The 24543-nt window shown below is 39.2% G+C and overlaps 1 protein-coding gene across 1 annotated transcript in view; it reads left to right on the top strand.

Annotated features, from left to right (window-relative positions):
- LOC132381107 (lysine-specific demethylase 9-like) overlaps positions 1–24543 on the top strand; it is a 78682-nt gene that overhangs the window by 2507 nt on the left and 51632 nt on the right. Inside the window, exon 2 of the mRNA XM_059950335.1 lies at positions 10526–11196. Within this exon, the coding sequence (XP_059806318.1) occupies positions 10526–11196 (671 nt within the window). The remainder of the gene's footprint in view (positions 1–10525; positions 11197–24543) is intronic.

Here is a 24543-nt window from a genome sequence, read left to right as displayed (position 1 = left end):
GGTTTTGGATTAACATCCAAACTGAATGATAGGGATAGTTGGTGTGAAATGGGACATGTTGCTAAGCGTGAACATGGGTGTTTCTAATAGTAATGATATTTTGCTGATAGACAATTCCAACTGTCCTAACTCAATACACAACAATGTCCTTTGTTGCTCGTATTTGGAGCTCCATTAGATTTGGTTTATTTACTGGATTTGAAGAGGCATAATAGTGCTTCATGTGCTTGGGTTGTTCAGTAACTTTTGATATGTAGTTACTGTTTATTTTGGTAAAGGGGATAAAGAGGGTTAGACTGGAAGTATGGTCTTGGTACTTTCATTATGTATCAGATGTACTGTTAATTATTTTTTACTGTTGAAGGGCTGGGAAGTAGGCTAGCAAGAGAGTACAAGGTGAAAAATGCTGGATTAAGTATACCTTGTAATTTATGGGCTTATAACTCAAGTGGCAATAGAAGTTTCCAGAAAGCTATAAAAATCTAAAAACTTATTAGATTTTCTTAAAATAAAGCTGCTATTCAATTCAGCCTGCAATGATCCTTAAACTGGAAAAGCAGTTACTGTCTGTTACCAGTCATTGGCTTTAAAATGTCTTCCTGGGGCATTTCAGACTAGCCAATTAACATCCCCCATGATAGAATATCCCATATACTAAGACACTTTTAGAACGAACGTCGAGTCAATTTTAGGAAAGGATATCAACCTGATGGATGAACTCTTTCTCCTGGAGAGGAGAGTTTGACCTGTCAAGTATTTCCAGTGTTTACCCATTTGGGGAGTGGGGTGTAGGGGGAACTAAGCTGTAAAGGTTCTATTTGGAGCCCAGGTGATTTCTTTGCAACTTGTATGTTTGCTTCCAGCATGATTACCAGGGAAAACAGCCCTGTTCTGCAATTTACATTTTGGAATCTTTAATACTCACTTGTGAAGCCAAATAGAACCTTCATTTGACGTCCAACTGAATCTGCTGCGTGAGCAAGACAGCCAAATTGCATATCCATTAAATCACTCAGCTTTGAATTTAACTGTCTCATACCCTCACCCACGTCTTGAGGCTTGACGTGAATTTTACTGGCCATATCTAGCATCAAGCTCTGTTAACTAACACTATGATGTTTGCTATCCTATTGGTAGAAGTTTGTAGGCTCGTTGTTTTTTTTTAAAGTTGAAAGTTCAAGTTCAAAGTGAATTTCTTATCGAAACACAAATGTCACAATATGCTTTCGTAAGATTTATTTTCTTGCAGGCATTTACAGTCAAACAAGTTTTAGTAATCGTTGAAAGCTACACTCAAACACAGACTGACAAACAATATGCAAAAGAAGCCAAACTGCGCAAATACAGAAAAACTGATCATAATTAGTAAGATTGGGAACATAAGTTGTAGAGTCCTTGAAAGTAAGTATATAGTTCTGGAATCAGTTAGGTGTTGAGTGTTATAACGTCCTGTTTCCTGTTTTCTTGCCTTTCCTTTCTATATCAGTGACATCCAATTCTACTATTCTCCCAGGTCTCTCAGCTTACCAATACTGGCCTCTTGTGCATTAAAAACTTCCATTTTTTTCAATATTAATGGTTGGTCTTTCAGCTGTACAGGTAAGTTTTGCATTTTCATATAACTGCTTCATTCTCCAAGGCTGCTCTTTGGTGATATCTCCTTTGATTACAGTTTTTTTTGTTAATGCACCTGTGAGCTGTTGTTGGACATTCTTTGAGGTAGACCTGCTGTGTAAGTGCACGTCATTGTCTCGCCTGAAAGCTGACACCTTTGGCGTTGCAACAATCCTTTACTGCAGCTGCATAGTGCAAATTAGCCTAGATTTTGTGCTCCAGTTTCAGAAGTCAGACAAATCAAGATTGCTAAAAATTCTTCAACTGTGGTTTTATATTTGGCATTTAGGCTTTCAGAATTATAATAAATTTATTTTTAAAAGGATGTAATGGAGATGGAGCAGGTGCAGAAGAGATTCACAAGGATATTTCCTGGATTGGAGGGCTTGTGTTATCGTTGAGCTGGGTCTTTCTTTTATAGAGTGAAAGAGGCTGAGGATTGACATGATATAGCTGAATAAAAGAAAGAGGCACAACTATAGGAGCACAAGAGGGTAGGCTGTCCAACATCAAAGCCCAAATGCAATCATCACCATTTTAAAGAGCAAGGGGATTTTCTTAGTGCTGGACGAACAGATACCCTTCACCAAACACCTATCTATATAATTGGACATTATCAAAACATTCTTTGTGGGACATAATGTTATTTTCCAAGTTACACATTCCAACAGCCATGTTTATCCCAAGAAAAATTTGTTTCTTAATCTGATTGAATTGTCGTGTTTGTAGGACAATTTCAAAAGCTGAATTCATTTCACACTTAGGTACCTAAAATCTAGCGGTGAGTGCCTACCTGTAGTACTGAAGGCCTTGATGAGATTTCATGGACTAGCTATGGAGGCATTGGTAAAGGGCTGCAGAAATTCATTGCCACAACTGAATGAAGAACACTTTTGCATCCAAGTCATAAACTTTAAACCCTATTTCAAATCCTCTGTGGGTGGAGAAAGGGGTGTGTTGTAGCTAATTGCAATACGAATGGAAGATGACTGTGTCAGATGCTTTTCTAAAGAGATGGTAGACCAAATCCTTATTTATCTCTGTGTATAAGCATCCAGTCCATTATTTCAAGAGCAGAATTCTTCATTGTGTCCAAGTCAAGACTGCACCTAAAAAAAAAGATTTAGTTGCTCTGCTTAAATTGCCTGTCTACAATATTATATTTAAAAATACTCCATTAGTTGCAAGGTGCTTTGAAGGTTATAAATGTATCACCTTGAATTGTATGTCTTTCTGATGCATTTTCATTCTGTAAATGGGTATCAGAGGATACCCGTCATGGGCTTGCTTAGGTAATATACCTAATTCATTTATTGCTGCTCAGATATATTCTGCCCAAGTCCATTGATAGGGTAGATAGATAGAAACCTCTTTCTGCTGATGGAGTATGTAAGACAAGGAACATAGAGTTAAGATAGAAGTTAATACTTCATGCAAGAATGATAAAAACATGGAATTGTTTATAAAACACAGTGAATACTACTAAATTTGCTATATTAGGGATATGGAGTGAAACTGTGTGGATGGGATTAGTAACAATTCAGTTATCACTTAGTGGAGTAAACACAAGGGGATGAATAGCCTGTTCCTGTTTGGTTTCCTGTTTCTCGTGACTCATTGAAGATTCCTAGCCTTGTATTTAATGTGCCCTTGTGCATTCCTGTATAAGACTACAAATCTCTAAGATATCTCTATAATTCCTATGACCTCATCATCAAAGACCATGCCTTCATCTAATTTCCTCTTCCTGGAATTTTCTTCCATGTGTTAATGTGCTACTTCAATCTTCTGCTCACCCACTGTAAAAATCCTTCAACTTGTTGCTTGCTTTTGTCTTATTATCACTGTGAAGCATAGGGTCATACAAAAGTACAGCACAGAAGCGGGCCCTTCTGCCCACCTAGTCCACGCTGAGCCATTAAACTGTTTACACCCATCAACCTATACTGGGACCATAACCCTCCAAATCCCTACCATCCATGTACCTTTCCAAACTTTTGAATGTTGAAATCAACCGCACATGCATTACTTGTACTGGTAGCTCATACCACACTCTCATGATTCTCTGAGTGAAGAAGTTTTCCATGTAACTTTTAAACTTTTCACCTTTCACCCTTAGCCCTTGACCTCTGGTTGTAATCCCACCCAACTTTAGTGGAAAAGTCTGCTTCCATTTACCCTTTCTGTACCCCTCGTAATTTAGTATACCTTTATCAAATCTCCCCTCAATCTTCTACATTCCAAGGAATAAAGTCCTAACCTATTGAATCTTTTCTTATAACTCAGGTCCTCCAGACGGCAACATCATTGTAAATGTTCTTTGTACTCTTTCAACTTTATTTACATCTGTTTTAATGATGTCCTGTATATTCTGGTGGTTTTAGTTTGATTGCAGATGGAGGGGCTGGGGGTGAGGGAATCTATATTTTTAAACCCCTGTTTGTGTTACTGGGTGGAAGCAATTGTGAGAAAAGTAAAACAAGGAGCAATTTACCATACCAAGCTTTCTTACATAGTCTAATATCAAATATGTCCTTGAACGAGAGGGGGTTGAGCAGTCTTGGAATAACCATGTGATTTTTATTTTATGGATTGTTGCGTGCACCTTGTCTGCATGCAAGTGCTGGAGTTGGGATGTGTTATACGTTAATGGTCCTTTTACTGCTTAGTAAAGAGGTAATGGCAAAATCTGCAATGCTGACACTATTTTACATGCTGCTGGTCTCAAAAATATCATTGTAATCAGATTTGTATGTTACCTGTCTAGTAATATGTAAAGATCCAAAGCAAATTGAAAATTACTTAAAATAGCAAAAACTAAGTCAACGTTGGATGTTCTCTAGTTCTTATAACAAAATGAAGTGTTTTTTTATATATTAAAGCAATTCTGTAGTCAGGTGTTGATGAGGAAAAGAGTTGATTGATGTGCACTAAGGGCGAACTCATCCTGTGCTGACAACTCCAGGCATTCTCCACCACTGGGGCTGGCTAGTTTATTAAAAGCTTTCAGTTATTCTGCAGTGCTGTTAGTGGATTATCACTGAATCTGTACTAAATATACTTTTTTTTTAAATCACATGTTCTTGCTATTACTGCTGCTGTGCGAATCTCACTAGAATTGTTTTGCTTTTTCAAGTCAAAACTTGCCCTTTCCATATTTCCATCAAGCTGTGTTTTAATTGGACTTCAAAGTGTAACGTACTGTTTAAAGTTGGTGCCAGTTACTTCCTGGTAATGATCTCAGTAACAGTGCAGCATTCTTGTCTATGCTGGTTATCTGGTCAAAGTCTACCGTACTTGGTACCTTGGTAACGGAATGAAAAATAAACCCAAACAGTGTTGTACATTCAACTCAACTTGCTATAGCCAAAGTAGTTTCTTGACTCATAGAATTAGTTCTACTTTGATGAACTTGAGGGCTACAGTGTCAGTAGTGTACGTTGATCTTTTATGACCCAAAGATGTGCAAAAACATTTTAGTCAATGAAATAATTCAACAATATAGTTCTGTATTGAGAGAAATGCATCAAGCCCTGCAATATGATGGTTATTTATGGTGTGTTTCTTTTTATGAAGTCGGATGAGTGGTAAGTATTGTTATGATACTGGGGAAACTTTGAACACCACACACAATCCTGAAATAATGTGCGGGTTCTTTCCTGTTCATACAAGATTAGACTGTGGCTTGAACATTACTTAGATCTTTGCAGATTTCACTCTTGTGGCAATATAAGCTCTTTTTGAAGTTGCATTTTTAGGCTAGAGTGCCAATTGCAACCTGTCTTTTACCTTGATGTGGAGTTCAACCAAGTGAAACATATTAGAATCTTTTGGAATTGGTAGTTAAATCTCTGGTCAGAGAAGTAGCTTTGTATGACTATCAAAATCAGGTTTAAGGTGAATGGTAGGGGAGTCCAAAATTATTGGCCTCAGGTTTCGAGTCAGAGGACAAGATTTAAAATGGACCTGAGAGGCAACCTTTCCACCCCAACTGTAGTGAGTATATAGCGTGAGCTGTCACAGAACGTGATTGAGGTAGCTGTAATGATATCAATGAAGAAACACTTGGATAGGTACAGGAGGGGGTGGGCTTATCAGAAACACTGGCATCATGAAATTAGGTTTGTGGTAGCAGTATGGTACAAGATATTTTAAAAATATATAAGGTACAATCTTCAGGCTCCTATACCTTCTCAATGGTGGTAAACAGGAGAGCATGTGTCCCAGATAGTGAGCGTCTTTAATGAGGGTGTTGTCTTCTTGAGGCACTACCTGTTGAAGATTTCCTTGATGGGGTTATGCCTGTGATGGAGCTGGCTGAGTGTGCAACCCTCTGCCGCCTCTTTTGATTCAGTGTTTGGAATATGTATTGGGCACAGGAAATTAGGACACGGTAGGTGGCCATTGTACCTAGCCTGGACTTGTCCTTTAGGATCTGTATCGTGCTGCATTGTTCTATGATTTGATGATTACTCTCAGGTGGGGAAAAGTGGAAATGTTTAAGAAAAGAATTCTAAATCTTAAGAGCTGCATATTTGAAAAAAATGGTCACTATGTAGAATGATGAGAGTTGGATGTATTTGAGGCTGGAAATGAAGTCCAGAGATCAAGGTTTGAAGAACTTCTGTTTAGGATGATATTGGTTAGTATCTTCAATACATGTGGGGAACCAACATTTCATTAGGTTCAAATTGTGATTGTTGCCAAGGTTCTAATGTCACAGTCCCATGGAATAGCTAGCCAAAATTAAAAGCCCCAGAAACATTCGTTACCACATGTAGCAGGAAATAAGTGTGCCGATTGTTTGCCTTATGTTTAGAATTTCCAAATTAAGGATTCTTGTAGAGCTTAACGAGGGAGCCCACTTGTCCAGATTTGAATGGCAAATATTTGGCTTTGATCTCTGTTGAACATTGCAGCCAACTGGTTTCAAAATCAAGACAAATTTGGAATAAGCTTCCCTGCAACTCACTAGACCTACAGTGCTTTAGTTAAGTCTTAAGTTTATATGACTCATTTTGGAATTAACAAAAAATTGGTTATTAATTGATTAAAGGTGGGATGTCTGGGAGTTTTTCCTTTGTTAGCTGAATATGGTTGTGAATGCTTTCATCAGCTATCCCATTTCAGAGAAATTTCCCACAATCTGCATTTTAATGAGGCAATTTTTAGAATTATACTCTTTTTGTTTGTTCAGGGTGGGAATTTAAATACCTCCATGATTGATGATAAGCCTTGCTGAATAACAAGGTGGAACTAAAATTGAAAGAGGTCAGTTGATCCTGTTCACCAGATCATACTATCATTGTCATTGTACACTTGATCCAGCCAAATCTGGCAATATCCATGTATCGGGTTTGTTGCTGCACGTAGCCATGCATGACAATATAACTATGTCAATCATCCACCCTTCAGTTTAGCTCCTAAAGCAGCAGCATAGTACTTGTCATTTCCTAACATCTGTGCACCACGCAGCACCAAGTGTAACAAGATCAGTTTTCAGCTTTGAGGCCAGTATAAATTGGAGCCAGTTTTGAGGACAGAGACTTGGTATGTCAGACTGGTTTCTCATGTGTAACTCCACCTATAAAAAGATTCCTGAGCCAGTGTGGATAACTTCAATTTACCACTGTTCTGAACTGATTCTGAAGAGGTAATTGACATAGCTACATTATCACAGCAAAATGTGGGAACAAAAATGTTACAGGGTTATAGTGGAATTTGGCAAGGCAATGAATCATGAAAACTATATTCTGATCTGGTTAAAACCGACTTCCTTTCAACTTTACTACTGCTTTGTTATTACATTGCTAAGAAATATATTGGATGTACAAGAACATTTGTTGCAAATGTTTTCTCCATTTACCACTGAGATCTTACCACATGCCTCTTCCCTCCCACCTTCTTGTCTGAGGAAGTTAGCTAAGTCCTGCTACCCTACACCATATCATTCTGCTGGTCAATTTGCCAGTCTTTCAGTAATAAACACTTGTTTTTGTTTAACCTTTTGAGTAGCCAAAATTGGTATTTATTGTCATATCAGTTTGTGCTTAATTATACCCTGCACAAGGCTGCCATTTAGTAATACCACTCTTCCAGACAGAGAACTTCTAAAGAATGAGGCATTAATAATAGTCAGCTAATTCAGGACTGGGGGTGCTGAATATAAAAGGTTAGTTGGAATATTTTAAGATGGTTGCTATTTCAAACTATTTTCCTTTTCTTAAAAGATTTTTTAGAGTCTATATCATTTGAGCAGCAAATAAAGCATGTTTCTTCCTACTATTTTAGAAAGTGAGTTTCTGTCCCAAAATCACTATGAATGTAAGCAATGCAGTGTGCTGGTGATGACTGTCCATTGCACACTCCATATAAGGCCTTGAAATGTATCCACATCTCACTGTCTCTACTCTTTTCAGAAGCAGAATACTTTGGGAAGAATGGGATGCACTCCAAGACTTGATCTCTAAGTGCTAATATCTTTTGAAGCCATTATCTTTTGGTAACTGTAATCTGGAAAGAATGTCCCACATTTTTTCAAAGAAAAAAACATGCTTGTCATTTTGCTGCGAAAACCATCAAGAGCATCGGCTTAGTAAAGACCTATTAATGGCTTTCTGCAGGATTCTGTGATCACGGTGGCTTTGCATAATATTAGTATTCCTGCAGCCTTTGTGATTGTGGTGCACTCTATGCTCACATTGTCAGTATATCACAATATTATAACCTGAAAACCTGAAACAACATATTCGTCTTCATTTATAAATATCTTGTATTTTCTTTTTACTGGTGTCATATAGTGAAACCCTTCTTCTGAAATTTTTCTTGTACCTCATTTAAGCATTGTAGCCAAATCATGTCCAGTTAAGAGAATTTTATTCTCTTTCAGGCGATCTTTTATTTAAACTGTTAAGAATATTAGAGTAGGGCCGTAAAATAAAAACATAGGTGTGTGCATGAAGAAGCAAATATGTTTGAAATCTCTTTACTGTATTTGCTGAGAAACTACTTAAAACCATAAGACAGGAGTAGAATTAGACCATTCAGCCCTTCACATCCATTCTATCATTACTGAGATATTATCACTCGTAACACCATTCTCTTACCTTCTCCCTGTAACCTTTGATGTCCTTACTAATCAAGAACTTATTAACCTCCACTCTAAATACACCAATGACTTGGCTTCTACAGTCGTCTGTGGCTATGAATACCACAGATTCACTACCCTCTGGCTAAACAAATTCCTCCTCATTTCTGTTCTAAAGGGTTGTTCTTATATTTTGAGGTTGTGCTCTCTGGTCCTCCACTATAGGAAATGTCTTCTCATCCACTTTTTCTAGGTCTTTCAGTATTCAATGGGTTTCAATGAGATCCACCCTTAATTCTTCTACACTCCAGCAAATACAGACCCAGAGTGATCGAGTGCTTTTCATGTGTTAACTCTTTCATTCCCAGAATAATTTCCGTAAACCAGTACATCCTTCCTTAGATAAGGGACCCAAAACTGCTCACAATACTTAGCAACGCACACAAAATACTGGAGGAACTCAGCAGGCTAGGCAGCATCTATGGAAAAAAAGTACAGTAGACATTTCGAGCCAAAGCACTTTGGCAGGACTGGAGGGAAAAAAAGCTGAGGAGTAGAATTAAAAGGTGGGGGGAGCGGAGAGAGCAGGAGGGGGAGGTTTCGCCTGTCAATTTGTGGTTCTCTCTCCCCTCTTCCCCACCTTTTGAAACTACTCCTCAGCTTTTCTTTTCTCCAGTCCTGCTGAAGGGTTTCAGCCTGAAATGTCGACTGTACTTTTTTCAATAGATGCTGCCTGGCCTGCTGAGTTCCTCCAGTATTTCGTATGTGTTGCTTGAGTTTTCAGCATCTGCAGATTTTTTCTTTGTGATAAAATGCGGTCTCACCAATGCCTTATATAGCCTCAGTATTACATCCTTGCTTTTATATTGTCATTTTGTAATGAATGCTTTTCTTATACCAACTCAGCCTGTAAGTTAACCTTTAAGGAATCCTGTATGAGGACTTCCAAGTCCCTTTGCACCTCTGATTTCTGAATTTGCTCACCATTTAGAAAATAGTCTCTGCCTTTATTCCTTCACTATAGTACATAACCATAAATCTCCCTACACTGTATTTCATCTGTCACTTTTTTGCTCATATTCCTAATCTCTCTCAATCCTTCTGCAGATTTCCTGCTTCCCCCCTGCTACCTGCCCCTTCATCTATTTTTGTATTGTCCGCAAACTTGGCCACAAACTATTAATTCCGTCATTGACATATAACATGATGATAAGTAATCCTGAGGAACACCTCTAGCCACTGGTAACCAAGCAGAAATGATCCTCTTTATTCCCATACTTTTCCACTTGCCAGTCGACCAGTCTTTTATCCTGTCACATCGTACAGCAAAGTTTAAAATAAGGTAAATCTAAGTAATAAGCATTAGCTAACATTAAAAAAAAACTCAGCTTGGACTAAGAAAATTAGTCTGAGGAATATTTAAACTAAAGTTTTGCAATATTGAATCGTCAAATGGAGAAGGGGAGGCAGTCAACTATTTTAATGACAATTCAAAGTTTATAGCAATAAAGAGCTTGGATTTATATAATTAGTTTGATCTCAAAACATTCCAAAGTGCTTAACAGCAATACATTTTTCACAGAAATTTCTGGCATGGGAGGAGCCCATTTAGACCTTTGTGTCCATGTACAGTTGTTGTGATACCAGAAAGTATTTCCCTCAATTCATTTAGTAAGGCCACCTATATGAAAGAGAAGGGTAGTAATGTCATGTGTGATAGAATGACAGGATAAATTTTCTTATCGTGCTTTAATGGGTTAGAATATTTTCAGTTATTGAGTTGTATGTATTTGATGTACTATTAACATTTATTCCCCCTCACAGGTGGCTCTGATGAAAATGGGAAAAGTCGGAGACCAGATGAATACTTGGGCAAAAAGACAAAGAAAAAGAAGAAAAAGAAACATAGAGAAGGTGAACGACCAAGGCAGTTAAAAATGTACAATAAAGAGGTGCAGACAACCTGCGCAGGGCTCACTCGTGTTGCCCTTGATACTTTGGGGCAAGGTTCTTCTGATGAATCGAGTATAATCAACCAAGCTTCGATTAAGCATGAGGAGGAGCTCAATAGGTTGGACCTGAAAATGAGCCATTGTCCCATCCCTTCGTGTGCACAGTTGCCATACTTATCACATAAAGACTACTGTGTCCGGAAAGGATTCTTGCGGACAGGTTCCTCTAAGTATGCCCACTTAATTCACGTGGAGCATCAGCCAAATGGTGGTGCGCCAGTGCTCCATGCCTACATGGATGAACTCTCTTTCTTGTCTCCTATGGAGATGGAGAGATTTGCTGAAGAGTTCCTTGCATTGACTTTCAGTGAAAATGAGAAGAGCGCAGCGCACTACGTAATGGCCATCATACATGGAGCAGCAGCCTACCTGCCAGACTTTCTGGATTACTTTGCTTTCAACTTCCCCAACACTCCAGTAAAAATGGAAATTCTTGGGAAGAAGGATATAGAAACTACAACCATCTCAAACTTTCGGTCTCAGGTAAGGTTTAATGCTTTATGGTCTTTCTGCTTTTAATCAAATTTTGAAAAGTAAAATGAAATATAAAATGACTGTATAGAACTAATGCCCAGCAAAGGGTCCTGTTAAAACAATTGTAAAGAAAATCCTTATCCATTTAAAAATAATCTGTTGTGTCTGCTTTAAATTTTACACCACCCTTTCAAAGCACCTCCATATTTAATTGACTTGTCTCTAAATGGTATATGTCTGCAGGGATACAAGTTGTTTCTTGTACAGATGGAAACTTCCACCACTTATGTAGCATTGACTGTCAGTCAAAATGGTAATGGTGATGCCTTAGGTTCAAAGACAGTTATTACCCCATAACCATCAGGCTTCTGAACCAGAGTGCATAACTTTATATGCCTCAACTCTGAACTGATTCCACAACCTATAGAGTCTTTGAAAGTGAGTCCATAACTCATGTTCTTAATATTTATTATTATTTTTTCTTGTAGTATTTACACAACTTGTCTTTTGTACGTTGTTTGTCCATATTTGTCTGTTGTGCTTCATTGTATATACTATGAATGCCCTCAAGAAATTGAATCTTAAGGTGGTATATGTACTTTGATAAATTTGATTTGAGCTTTGAAATGTCTGTCACCTCAAGCTAAACACCTGCCAGGCATAAGCTGGCAGTCTGACAAATTTCCACTCAGTAGTGAAGGGTGTTATCAACTACCTTATAATGGATTACTCTCACCAATTATTAAACTACTTCTCAAAAGTGCCCATCTAAAAATAAAAAAAATATTGGAATTATGGAAGCCCAGCTGGAAACCAAGATTTGCTCCAGTTCTTGATGCAAGTTTCTCTTAGTTTTGCTAAAATCATATGACATGACTATATTTTATTACTTACAAAGGCATCTTGGGAGGAATAGCATCTTAACCAGTCTAAACTTCATATAGTGCATTCTTGCTGAATTTGATACTTTTTGCTTAAGGCAATCACAACCATATCTTCTATGGTTTCAAAGTGTGTATACATCATTGGATGTTTTATCCTCTTACATCAAGTTAGAACACAATGTATGAAATAACTAGTACAAATAGGCTCTGAGCCCTTCATGTTGCACCATCTTTCAACAAATTAACAGCTGAATCTTTTAACTCAGTGCCATCTTCCTGCAGTAACTGCTTGTCCTTAGATTCCCTTTAAATCTACATGCTCACAGCAAAGATAATGGTCACTAAGGTCTGTTAATGTTATAATCTCTAAATTCTGGTCTTATCCTTGCAGCCTTTGAGTAGTAAAGTGTTAACTGGATACTAAATGCAGAATTCATCCCAAGCATTTCATACTCCACTCCAGATACTTTCTGCCTTCCTCTTCGATCCCTTATCTGCAATTCCATCCATTCCTCCTCTGTATGCTTTTAACATATTTGTTGTGCTCAGTTACTCGTGATAGCAAATTCCACATCTTTACCACTCTGGGCAAACAGGTTTTTAAATTCTTTACCTCCACTTGATTTCTTAATGATTATCATTCATGGGCAGTCCTGCTTTATTGTGCACAGGAGCATTCACCATGTCCACATTATCAACATTTTATGACATCAATTACAGGACTCCTCAATCCTATCCTTGCTTGCCAGAAAACCTAGCCTGTTCATCTTGACATGTATAACCTTGAGGTTCTGATAACATATGTTTCAAATCTTTTTTGACCAACCTTTCCAGTATCTCTATATCCTTTTCATGATCTGGCAACAGGACTGCGCAGAATACTTCAAGCATGGTCCAACCATGATTCCATGAGGGCTTCTGCAGCACTTTTTTTAATTTCAGATAAGATGCTAGTGCACTCCCTGACTTTAAGAACTTTGGGTACTGCAGGTCTACCTCATTAGCAAACTGCCTGTTGGCAGAAGAGCTGGACTTGATGTGGACCATGTTGCTGCCTTCTACAGGAAGGCATTGAAGGCATTTGAGTTAGTGCACGAAGGCAGTGTGCAGTATAACAGTGGGTGGTTGTCTTGGATATTTCTCTTGCAATCAAAAGACACTGTCGGATATTGATAAAGTAAGATGCTGCAGTCTTGTTTCCCTTGTTTGTTAGTGCTGCAAATAGCAGGGGAGCTGTGCAGCCTCACTTGTAGCGAGGACTAGGCCTCAGGCTGTGGGCTCGCCTGCTGCTGTAGTCTAGGAGAGGAGATGCCAAAAGCAGTGTAGCACGGTGTTCATGCTCAGCTGGAAGTTGGGTTCCAGGATTTGATCAGTGGAAGTGCAAGCATGTGTTCATCTGCAGAATGCTGGAACTGCACCATCAATTTGCAAGACATGTCACTCAGGAGCTTGAGCTATATTTTTTTTGCATGACTGTAGGTTTGCTATCTTAAATCTGCTGTGTGTGCCTTGTGCTGTGTCTGTTTTGCATCTTGGCCCTGGGGGAACGCTGTTTCGTTCTGCTGTATTCATGTATGGTTGAATGATAATTAAACTTGAACTGAACTGGAATTTTATTACTCCAGAGGGAATCCAAAGGCTATAGCTTGCCTTCATTTAAATCTTATTGGAGTGTGTTGCAACTTTTTGATAATTTGTCTCTTTGTACTTCTGGCTTTCTCTGCTTCTTCACACTTAGCAATCTTTGGAAGCTGGAAATACAGCAATGCTAAATAGGCTGACAATCACAATTGCGAGCACTGGGCAACAACAAACCAAGAGGAAGACTTGGAAGAGAAAGTATAATATTTCAAATTCATTCTGGAAATTGGTGATTGTGTGGGACACTATGCCCTTCAAGAAAATGTAGCAGACTGTGTGAACAACTAGCAAGACAATTTATTGATTTTTAAGAAGTTGAATTTAATTTTCAGTACACAATATTAATGGAGGTCAATAGTTACAGAAAACTTCAAACACCTGAAAAACTGAAGGGAGGAGGTGGATAGTTGGAAACTGTTGGTTTATCTTGTGTACTAGACATGTTGGCTTTCTACCCTTTACAAGAGATTGCCTAAAACCCTGCCTGCATCTCTTATGCTAATCTATGTTCAGGGTGTCTGTTAAGAAGAGTGTATATCCATCAGTTCTCTAAAAAGGAGCCAAGGTGTTCTACTTAAGTACAAAGCAGATCCCCATATAAAGCTTTGCAATCAACATCATGTAAGATACTTTATTGATTCCAAAGGAAATTACAGTGTCACAGTAGCATTACAGTTGCACAGATATACAAATATTAGAAGAGAGATAAGAAAAAATAAAAAAATTAAGTTACCTCGAACAGTCTAACAGGAAGGCGGTCATCACTTCCCTGGTTGTAGGTTGACTCATTAAGTGCACAATGTTGGATAAGAATGACCTCGTATGGCGTTCTTTGGAACAGAGCAATTATATCTATTACTAAAAGTGTTCCTCTGTTCAGCCAAGGTGGCATGTAGACTAGAGTGAGAAATGTCCAGAATTGCCAGGATTCTCCACATGTTCTACCACAGCCTCCAGTGTGTCCATTTGATTCCTATAACAGAGCCAGCCTTTCTAGTCAGTTTATTGAGCTTGTTGGCGTCACCCATGTTGATGCCATTGCCCCAGCACACCACCACATAGAAGATTGTACTGGTGACAACAGACTGGTAGAACATGTGAAGGAGAGGTCTGCATACTCCAAAGGACCTCGGTCTCCTCAGAAAGTAGAGGGGATCTGGCCCTTCTTGCACACATCCTCTGTGTTGGTGCTCCACTCAAGTCTGTCATTGAGGTACACCTCGTAGGTCCTCACCACATCCACGTCCTCACCATCAATAGTAATGGAGCAGTGCAGGCTTAGTCTTCCTGAAGTTCATCACCATCTCCTTTGCCTTACTGATGTTGAGCTGCAAATGACTCAGCTTGCACCATTTGACGAAGTCCTCCAACAGGGCCCTGTATTCATCCTTCCATCCTCCCTTTATACACCCAACTGTTGCTGAGTCATTGGAGAATTTCTGCAGATGACATGACTCGGTGTTGTATCTAATCTAACGTAGCTTGGTCAGTAATACACAAATGTGGCTCTTGGAAGAACAGAAGCTGACCTCAGTACAGTATCTTAACTGCTGAACAATTTCTGATGGATGTCCAGTTGGCAATGGATTGGATAAACGAGTCTGGTTAGTAGCCTCCAAGATCATGCATGTAACTGCATTCCAGTGTCAATTTTGGGTCAACTTCCTTTCATTCTGCAACTGGCTGGGTTAACAGATAAAAATCTTTAGCGTACACAGATTGATAGATTTTTGGATATTGGAAGAGTCAAGGGATTAGGATATTTAGATCGACCTAGAAGATCAGCCGCAGTCTTGGCGGAACACACTTGAGGATTCAAACAGCTGAATTCTTGCAATCTTTGCAATGTTGAGTATTGTTCAGTCTGCATTTTGCTTCTTAGCTCATCAAAAATTAGATATAATGAAGTTGGCAAAAACTATGCATTCTTTAACTTACACTGGAAAAGCTTATTTCTCGATCACCAATAGCCAAAGCTGGAAGTGGGGGTTGGGGGGGGGGGTTAATCTTGTGCTTTCAGAATATTTCACTAATGAAAGCTGCAGAAGCATCAAAAAATTATCAGAAATCAAACAAATACCACCCCAAAAGTGCCAATGAAATAATTCCTTTTGTGACTTTTTTCCTTATCCAAGAGGTGATGTAATGTTTATATGAAAGGGAAGTAGAGGCCATTCATCTCCTTATGTTTGCACCACCATTCAACAAGGTCGTGGCTAATCTCTTTCTCAGCACCACTTTCCTTTAACCCTTGATTGTTAAAACTTTATTAATCCAAACATGATAAATTCTTGAAGTGAGTGTGTACCAATTTAGTGACTTTTGTTTTTGCTGACCCAGTTTTAAATTACAGCAAAAGGTGGTGACTATTTCACACACTGCTAAAATCATGAAATCCACTTTCTAGTTCTCTGGAGTCCAAATCATTAACATGAATGAAGAACAATTGGATTATCAATGACTTAGGGGAATGTATCATCAACTTCCATTCAATTCTTTGAATGTCTAGCTGGCAAGTTGGTTGTGAATAATTTTGTAGCTCACAATTTTTGCAGCTTAAATAGTCAGTGAAAACAATTACTGAAATATATTGTAACTTCCAGGTAGTTTAACCGGATTTTTAAGAGAAAACAGCACAACAGTGAAATGAAAGCTGGAGGGGTGTGTAATGGCAGTCACAAAGAATACAAACCTTTGCAAACAGGACCCCTTTTTTTTTAAAGAAATGCACTAATGGCCTTGCCTAGTACAGTAGTGGCTTTTCAGAAGATTCAATAAAGCGTGTGTTCATTTTAAAATATAATCTAACCTAATGGGTTCCTTTGTAGGAGCTGCTCCCAGATTAGTGCTTGCTCTGAATAAATGAGGAAGCTGGAAGAATGCCAGAGAGACTGAGTAAGCGAGTGGTTATAAATATTTGCTGAAAGTCTCACTTAGAGACTGTAACTTAGCTGTCTGACTGTGTCCTCGGGTGACGCTGTTTCTGATTAAAGACAAGGTCTTGGCAGTATGTTTGTTGTAAAAGGAGAGCAGCTTGCATTTGCCATATAATGTACCCTTTTAAACCAGTTTGTTCCACTGTGAAACATAGTATGATTTGCTTTTATTACTGGCAAAACATTGTTAAACAAATTAATTAATCTTAGTGAATCTGTTGTAGTGTGTGTGGTTGATTGTTTAGAATAAATATAATAGGAGTGGCATTATACAAAACAAAAAAGAAAACACTATTTCTTAAGACATACTGCACAGAAACAGGCCTATTCTATCATGGCCGCCTATCTATACGAATCCCATTTATCAGCACTTGGCTTCTGAGCCTCGGTGAGTCAAGTGCTTGTCTGGACATTCTCAGATGTTGACAGTGCCTTCGCTGCCACCTCAGACAATGTATACCAATCTCTGGATGAAAAATAGTCATCTCATATGTTCTCTAAACCTCTTAATCCTCATGGTATCAGCACCTCTGTAATGAGAAGTTTACTCCTGCCTACCCAATAGTATCTATAGATACTATAATAGATACTATGCCCCTCATAGTATCTTTCCAACTGCCATTCCCCCACACATCCCACCCCACTGTTTGAAAACATGAGGCAAATGTTATTTTTTCTTTCAGTCAAAAATAGCATGGAAAGGGGACTTTGGGTAGACAAGTCCACACTGACCATTAGCCACCTATTTGCATTAATCGTAAATGAATCCATCTTTTAAATTCTCCTGACATTCTCATCTGCTCTCCCCAGATTGTGTCATGCACTGATGTACAAGAGGTAATTTACAGTACACAGTTAATCTGCTGGTTGACATTTCTTTGAGATGTCTGGGGAAACCAGAGCATCCAGAGGAAATCCCCATGGTTACAGAATGTATCAGTAACACTGGAGAGCAGGATCAAACTTAGTCGCTGAAGCTACGCGGCTTCATTTCTGTTAGCTACACCACCGTCCTGTCTTAATTGAAATTTATTTGACTCGCAGAATTTTTCATTTGACCTTTCTTTGCCTGTATCTTAGTAACTATACTCAACTACCTTACCCTCAAAGTTCAAAGTAAATTATTATCAAAGTTCATCAATGTCACAAGGTACAGCCATGATAAATTTTCTTGCTGGCATAGTCAATAAATCCATAATAGAATAATAATCATAATATAGTTAATGGAAGACTGCAGTATGCAAATACACAAACTGTGTAAATACAAAAAGAAAGAAATTGAGGTTTTCATATTGTATATTGCCCACCTCCCCAATCTGTCTCATATATGTAATGCATATTATAGAACTCCTAGAGTTATTTGCAGACGTAGTCCTTTAGGCTGAATTGAATTGCCCTAGGGTTTATGATCTTAAGTACCAAAATGTTTTCCAAGTATGTGGCAACACTGAGCTGCCTCTTACCACCAACTCATTTGCATCATTTTAGTCTGGAAAAACACCTGTAGGTAAAGCAAACAAAAGATGCTCGGAAGCTCGGCTGATCGGGCAGTGCCTATGGAGGTAAATGGATATTCGATATTCCAGATAAAGAGTTTCAACCTGAGACGTCGAGTGTCCATTGCCCTCCATACTTGCTGCCTGAACTGCTGAGTTCCTCCAGCATCTTGCTTTTTGCTCCAGATTTCAGCATTTGCAGTCTCTTGCATTTCTACCCATAACTTTGTCTCTCATTGTATTATGTTGTCTACTGTTGAACTTCTGCATCTCATGTGACTATGTTCTTTTAGGCTATAGTTCTAGTTTATTGTAGGCAGTTTACTCAGTAGCTTAAATTAAGCCTATTGTTTAACAGTAAAATAAAATCTACTGAGGGTTTCTTGCACCTTATCAGGTTGTACTGTGTCATTAGTCTATTCCAGAAGTTTATGTATTTCCACATTATTTTATTACTCTTAATTTTTAAAAAATTGTGTAAATCTGCAAAGTTTATATCCTATTTAGATTGGCAATATATTTTAGGCTTCCAAATCTGACCATGGTTGTATGTAGACTGCCTAAATCTGATTTTATTTGTATTGAGCCTATACTGCATAAAATTAGCATACAGTTGCTGTCTTTGCTCAACCCTTAACTAATGCATGTCACTAAACCAATATATGACAATATAATATATTAAAATCCTGTGTAAGTTCACCCCTTTAATTTTGCACATACTGCAATTTAAGTTCTTTAATAGAACAATATTCTGCACATAAGAAGGGAACTCAAGATGACACGTGATTAGTGCAGCTCTTCATAGGTTGATAAGTAATCACACTTGGCAGATGATCCTCAGACCCCCAATTCTAAAGCAATTTTGATCTTTAGATGTTGATAAGTTTATTTTGTCTTCTGAATGTTTTGCTTTGTATTATGGGTCCTGCAATAATGAGCAATTCCATCCAGTTAAATCCATATCTCCATGCTTTCTGCAGAAGCAAGATTTTGGAGAATTATTGATAGTTAAATGAAAGTGTCTATTTCAACAGCTTGAAATCATGTTTTATTTAAATGGTCATGGGTTTTTGTCACAAGTGAATATTTTAGTTTATACAAATAAATATCTGTTTATTCTTTTAAATATTATTGACAATGTTATATTGGCAATGAACGTATCTTAATGTGTGACAAGCTACATTGTTAGAGAATCTACCAAGAGCAAGTGTAAACCTCGGTATACAGTGCTGAATAGAATGAGGATACAGAAGATGGCCTTGAAATCCTAGATTTTGCAAATGTCAATAAGTTTCTCTATCTATTTAGACCCTATTTTTTTTTCAGTAAAGGATTTTTGTTTCCCATATACAGTATATCAAAAATTTGCCAGTATCACTTTTGAAAATTTCAATCGTTCGCAGCCATTTGAAGGAGAGTGTTTCAGAATTGCACTTTTCTATTTTGCCGAATTCATTCCTGAATGGCACATAGTCATACGGCACTGAACGAGTCATTTAGCCCTTCTGGTCTATACTGATCAAGATGCACAACCAAGTTAATCCCATTGGGCTGATACCCTTTAAAACTGTAACTTCAGTATTAGAATGTGCTTGTTCCAGAAATAACTAGGAAAATATTTTTCTGTGTTAACTATTTATTTCTTGCATCTATTAAAAGACTTTGATTATGCCATCCCACATTCTTTTAAACTCTCTGGAACAAAACAAAGATTGTGGACTCTATCTTCAGTTTAGCTTTCTAAACGTAGCATTTCTACGTAGCATTGTCCTGCAGAGTATTAATTCATTAGAGTGTCTTTGGTCCTTCAGTGTAAACATTTGCCCTTGTACTTCTAATTAGACATCTGGTCACGCAATGTGCAGCAGTGCTGTGAACATGGTGTGAGCCCCTGCAGTCCTTGTTGCTATATCCTGCTGCGCTGTGGCATTGGCCTCTACTGGCACTCTCCCAGCAATGAATATCCCCATAGTTTGCCATGGAGTGGTTGCATGAGAGAGCAAGACTGGTCAGGCTGTACCAAAGACACTATGGTGAGTGTGGGCCGGAAATGGACATGAGCAGAGGCTGCTTGGGTCCTACAGTCTTTCTCTTTTGACTGCAGTTAAATCCTATCATCTACCCCTCTTTGTGCCACTGCACAACTCCTCTCCGGTCCAGAGATTTCTCTCTGTTGAAATCTTGCTGGGCAGAGCTACACAAGCAAAGAGAAGGAGAATGGTAGCTTCTGTCATGTCTAACAGGAATTGATGGGCAGCCACAGGATTTGAGCTGATGGAAATAAATGGAACAGGTGTTGGCATAGCCCACGCTCAGTGAGCCTGCCAAAGTGCTAAGTGACCACATTGCTCATGCTGGCCCACCGAACACCAGCCCTTTAAGGCATCAAGCTGTGGGATGGATCATCCTGGATTGACACCAGGTTTCCAGCAGGGCGGCACTGTTAGTAATGCATCTCTCTATAAATAATAACACCTACTTTATTGCTTATTCCTCTTTCCTCAGAACACATCCTGCGTACCAACTGAGATATAAGGTTATTATTCTTACTGTATCTTCTCCAAGGGCAATATTTCCTGCTGTCTAGAACTGGGCAGTACTCCAGATGTGTGCAGCCAGAGGCTCTGTACTGAACTCAATTAGATCATCATTCATTCTTCAGAGCAGACATCAGACAGTCAGGTTTTTATCTTGTCATTGTGACAGAGCATTTCTTGGAGTGTTTTTTTCTTTAATTTCCTGTGCTGGTTGTTTGAAGAGTAGCTGCAATTTTTTTTTCCAATCCTTTCTTCCATAGTCAGTATCCATATGCTTTGGCTGACTCCTTTCAGCTGACGTGGGGCTAGACATGCTGTGATTTCCATCAGTCGTCATCAATCTTAATTCTACAGGCCCTGAAGTTATGACTTACTACTGGCCGACTCACAGTTTGTGCTGAGTTGCAGTCAGTAATACTGTTTTGCAGATGGGACATTAATAGGCTCCTCTGCAATTTTTTGGGTGGATAGGAAAACCCTTTAATGCTATATTCGTTCAGTGGAGCAGCTCATTTATCCCTGGTACTCTGGCCAGTATTTTTTCTCAGCAAGGATCACTAAACCAGCAAGATAGCATAAAGCCCAGGGGCTGGCTATTTGGCCTTCCATGTTTGTGTCAGCTTCTCAGAAATCAATTGGCCCTATTCCTTTCTACTTTCTTCATGGCCTATTTGGTTCCCTTTTTTGAACATTCTGGCTGAATCTGCTTCCGCCACCTTTTGTAGGAAGTTTATTGCAGGTCATAGCAATTTGCAGAACTGTCTCCTTCCTGCTAAAAGGTCAACTGCAACTTTTCAATGACTAGTATTCCTTCTCTCTAGTCCATTTTGGTAAATCTCTTCCACGGCCACTCAAGGGAGTTGAAATGTGACCACAGTCAAATCATTACATGGTGCATTGAGATAGAATGAGGTAAAACTATAACATGAAGTGTAACAACGAAAGAGAGCGCAGTGCAGGTGGACAGTAAGGTGCAAAATCATAGTGAGGTCGATTACGAACGCAAGAGGCCATTTTATTGAACTATTCAGTAGTCTTGTAACAGCACAGGAGAAGCTGTCCTTGACTCTGGTGGAAAGTGCTTTCAGGTTTTTATATCTTCTATCTGATGGGAGCAGGGAGAAGAGATCGTGCCCAGGGTAGGGTTTTTTTTGAGTATGCGGGATGTTTTATTAATGGGGTCCATGGAGGGGAGGCTGGTTTCCACAATGTCCCACATGCATGAAACAGCGCACCATAATGCCTTCACCATTGTTTTGGGGGGATTTTAACCAGGTCAGTCTGAAAAAAATCACTAAGCAGTTACTATCAACAGATCACTTGCAATACCAGAGGAGACAACACACTGGACCACTGAATGCCTGCCATGCTATGCTGAGCCCTCACTTCAGGAAGTCTGATCACCTGGCTGTACTTCTACTCCCTGAGTTTAGACAGGGACTGGTGACTGCAGCACCAGTAGTGAGGACCAAAAAGGTATGGACAAGGGAAGCACATGAGCACCAACGGGATTGCTTTGAATCGGCAGACTGAACTGTACTCAGGGATTCATCTTCAAATCTGGATGAGTATGTTGCAGTTGTTACCGACTTCATTAAAACCTGTGCGGATGAGTGTGTGCCTACAAGGATTTACTGTACATTCCCAAATCAAAAGCCGTGGATGAACCAGGAGGTATGTTATCTGCTGAAGGCTAGATCTGTGACATTCAAGTCTGGCAACCCAAGTCTGTATGGAGGGCTATTTTAAGGGCGAAGAGAAACATCTGGCAGGGTTTGCAAGACATTGCTTCCTACAAAGAGAAGCCCAATACCATGAATGCAAGCGATGCTTCACTACCAGATTAACGCCTTCTATGCCTGCTTTGAAAGGGAGAATATAACTACAGCTGTGGAGATCCCTGCTGTACCCAGTGACCCTGTGATCTCTGTCTCCGAGGCTGATTTTAGGCTGTCCTTAAAGAGGGTGAACCCTTGCAAGGCAGAAGGTCCAGATGGAGTTCCTGGTAAGGCTCAGAAAATCTGTGCTAACCAACTGGCAGGAGTGTCAAGGACACTGGCTTCAAAAAGGAAACAATTATACCAGTGCCTATGAAGAATAATGTGAGCTGCCTTAATGACTATCACCCGGTAGCACTCATATCTACAGTGATGAAATGCTTTGAGAGGTTGGTCATGACTAGACTGAACTCCTGCCTCAGCAAGGACCTGGACCCATTGCAATTTGCCTTCAATGGCTCTTCATACTGCCTTGGACCACCTGCACAATATAAACACCTCTGTCAGAATGCTGTTTATCGACCATAGCTCAGCATTTAATACCGTCATTCCCACAATCCTGATTGAGAAGTTACAGAACCTGGGCCTCTACCTCCCTCAGCAATTAGATCCTCAACTTCCTAACTGGAAGACCATAATCTGTGTGGATTGGTGATAGCATCTCCTCACAGACAGATAACACTTGTGCGCCTCAGGGGTGTGTGCTTAGCCCACTGCTCTCCTCTCTCTAGACCCATGACTGTGTGGCTATGCATAGTTCAAATACCTTCTATAAATTTGCTGATGATACAACCATTGTTGGTAGAATCTCAGATGGAGACGAGAGGGTGTACAGGAGTGAGATATGCCAACTAGTGGAGTGGTGTTGCAGCAACAACCTTGCACTCAACGTCAGTAAGGCAAAAGAGCTGATTGTGGACCTTAGGAAGTATAAGACGAAGGAACACATACCAATCCTCATAAGGGTCAATGCTGGAGAGAGTGAGCAGTTTCAAGTTCCTGGGTGTCAAAAAAAAGATTTGCTGTGTTAACAAATACACTCAAAAACTCCTATAGATGTGCCTTGGCGAGCATTCTTCAAAGACCAGTGTCTCAGGAAGGCAATGTCCATTATTAAGGACCTCCAGCACCCAGGGCATGCCCTTTTCTCACAATTACCATCAGGTAGGAGGTACAGAAGCCTGAAGGCACACACTCAGGAACAGCTTCTTCCCCTCTGCCATCGTACTCCTAAATGGACTTTGAACGTGTGAACACTACCTCACTTTTTTAATATGTTATTTCTGTTTTAGCATGATACTTAATCTATTCAATGTATGTATATTGTAATTGATTTACTTATTATTATTGTTTTTTCTTTTATAGCTGCTGCTAAGTTAACAAATATCACGACACATGCCAGTGATAATAAACCTGATTCTGATGTGTTGAACTGTAGTTTCTTGTGGTCAGTTACCATACTAAGCTGTGGTGCATCAATAGGATCCTTTCTGTAGTGTGCTGATGAAAATTGATTAGAGTCAATGGGGGCATGCAAATTTCTTTAGCCTCCTGAGGGATGAGAGGCATTGGCATCTATGTGGTTGGACCAGGACAGGCAACCTCAGCACTGTTTAACCCATTTCGTAATGTATTATGCCCAGAAATTAATGCAGCCTAGGTAGTGTTTAGGAGAGTACTTTCTCTTCAGTATGCAAAGGATCTGCTATGCTTCTCTAAAACATTGTTTGTTAACCATGTTTATATAGATGTGTCTGTATATGTACATTATATATCATAAAAATATAAACAATCCACAGATCTTTTAACTTGCTACTCTTAGTGAGGCCTAGCTGCAACACTTCCAATGTCACAAAAGTGATAGGACTCTAGTACTCAAATGTTTGTTATGGGATTTGGGAGTTCCAGGACTTGTACAATCATGGCAAAAGTGCTTTCCCTGCTGAGGATCATTAATTAGGTGAGTGAAAATCCTTGTTCACCTTGTCAGATGCAAGAAAACTAATAACAACCTGTGCTAACCAGAACAAGGTGAGATGCTCTTCAGAAAAATAAAACTATGCAGGAAATTCACAGCAGATACT

The sequence above is a fragment of the Hypanus sabinus genome, chromosome 25 (genome assembly GCF_030144855.1).
Source record: "Hypanus sabinus isolate sHypSab1 chromosome 25, sHypSab1.hap1, whole genome shotgun sequence".
Taxonomy (NCBI): domain Eukaryota; kingdom Metazoa; phylum Chordata; class Chondrichthyes; order Myliobatiformes; family Dasyatidae; genus Hypanus; species Hypanus sabinus.
This window is presented reverse-complemented; position numbering and strand designations above follow the sequence as displayed.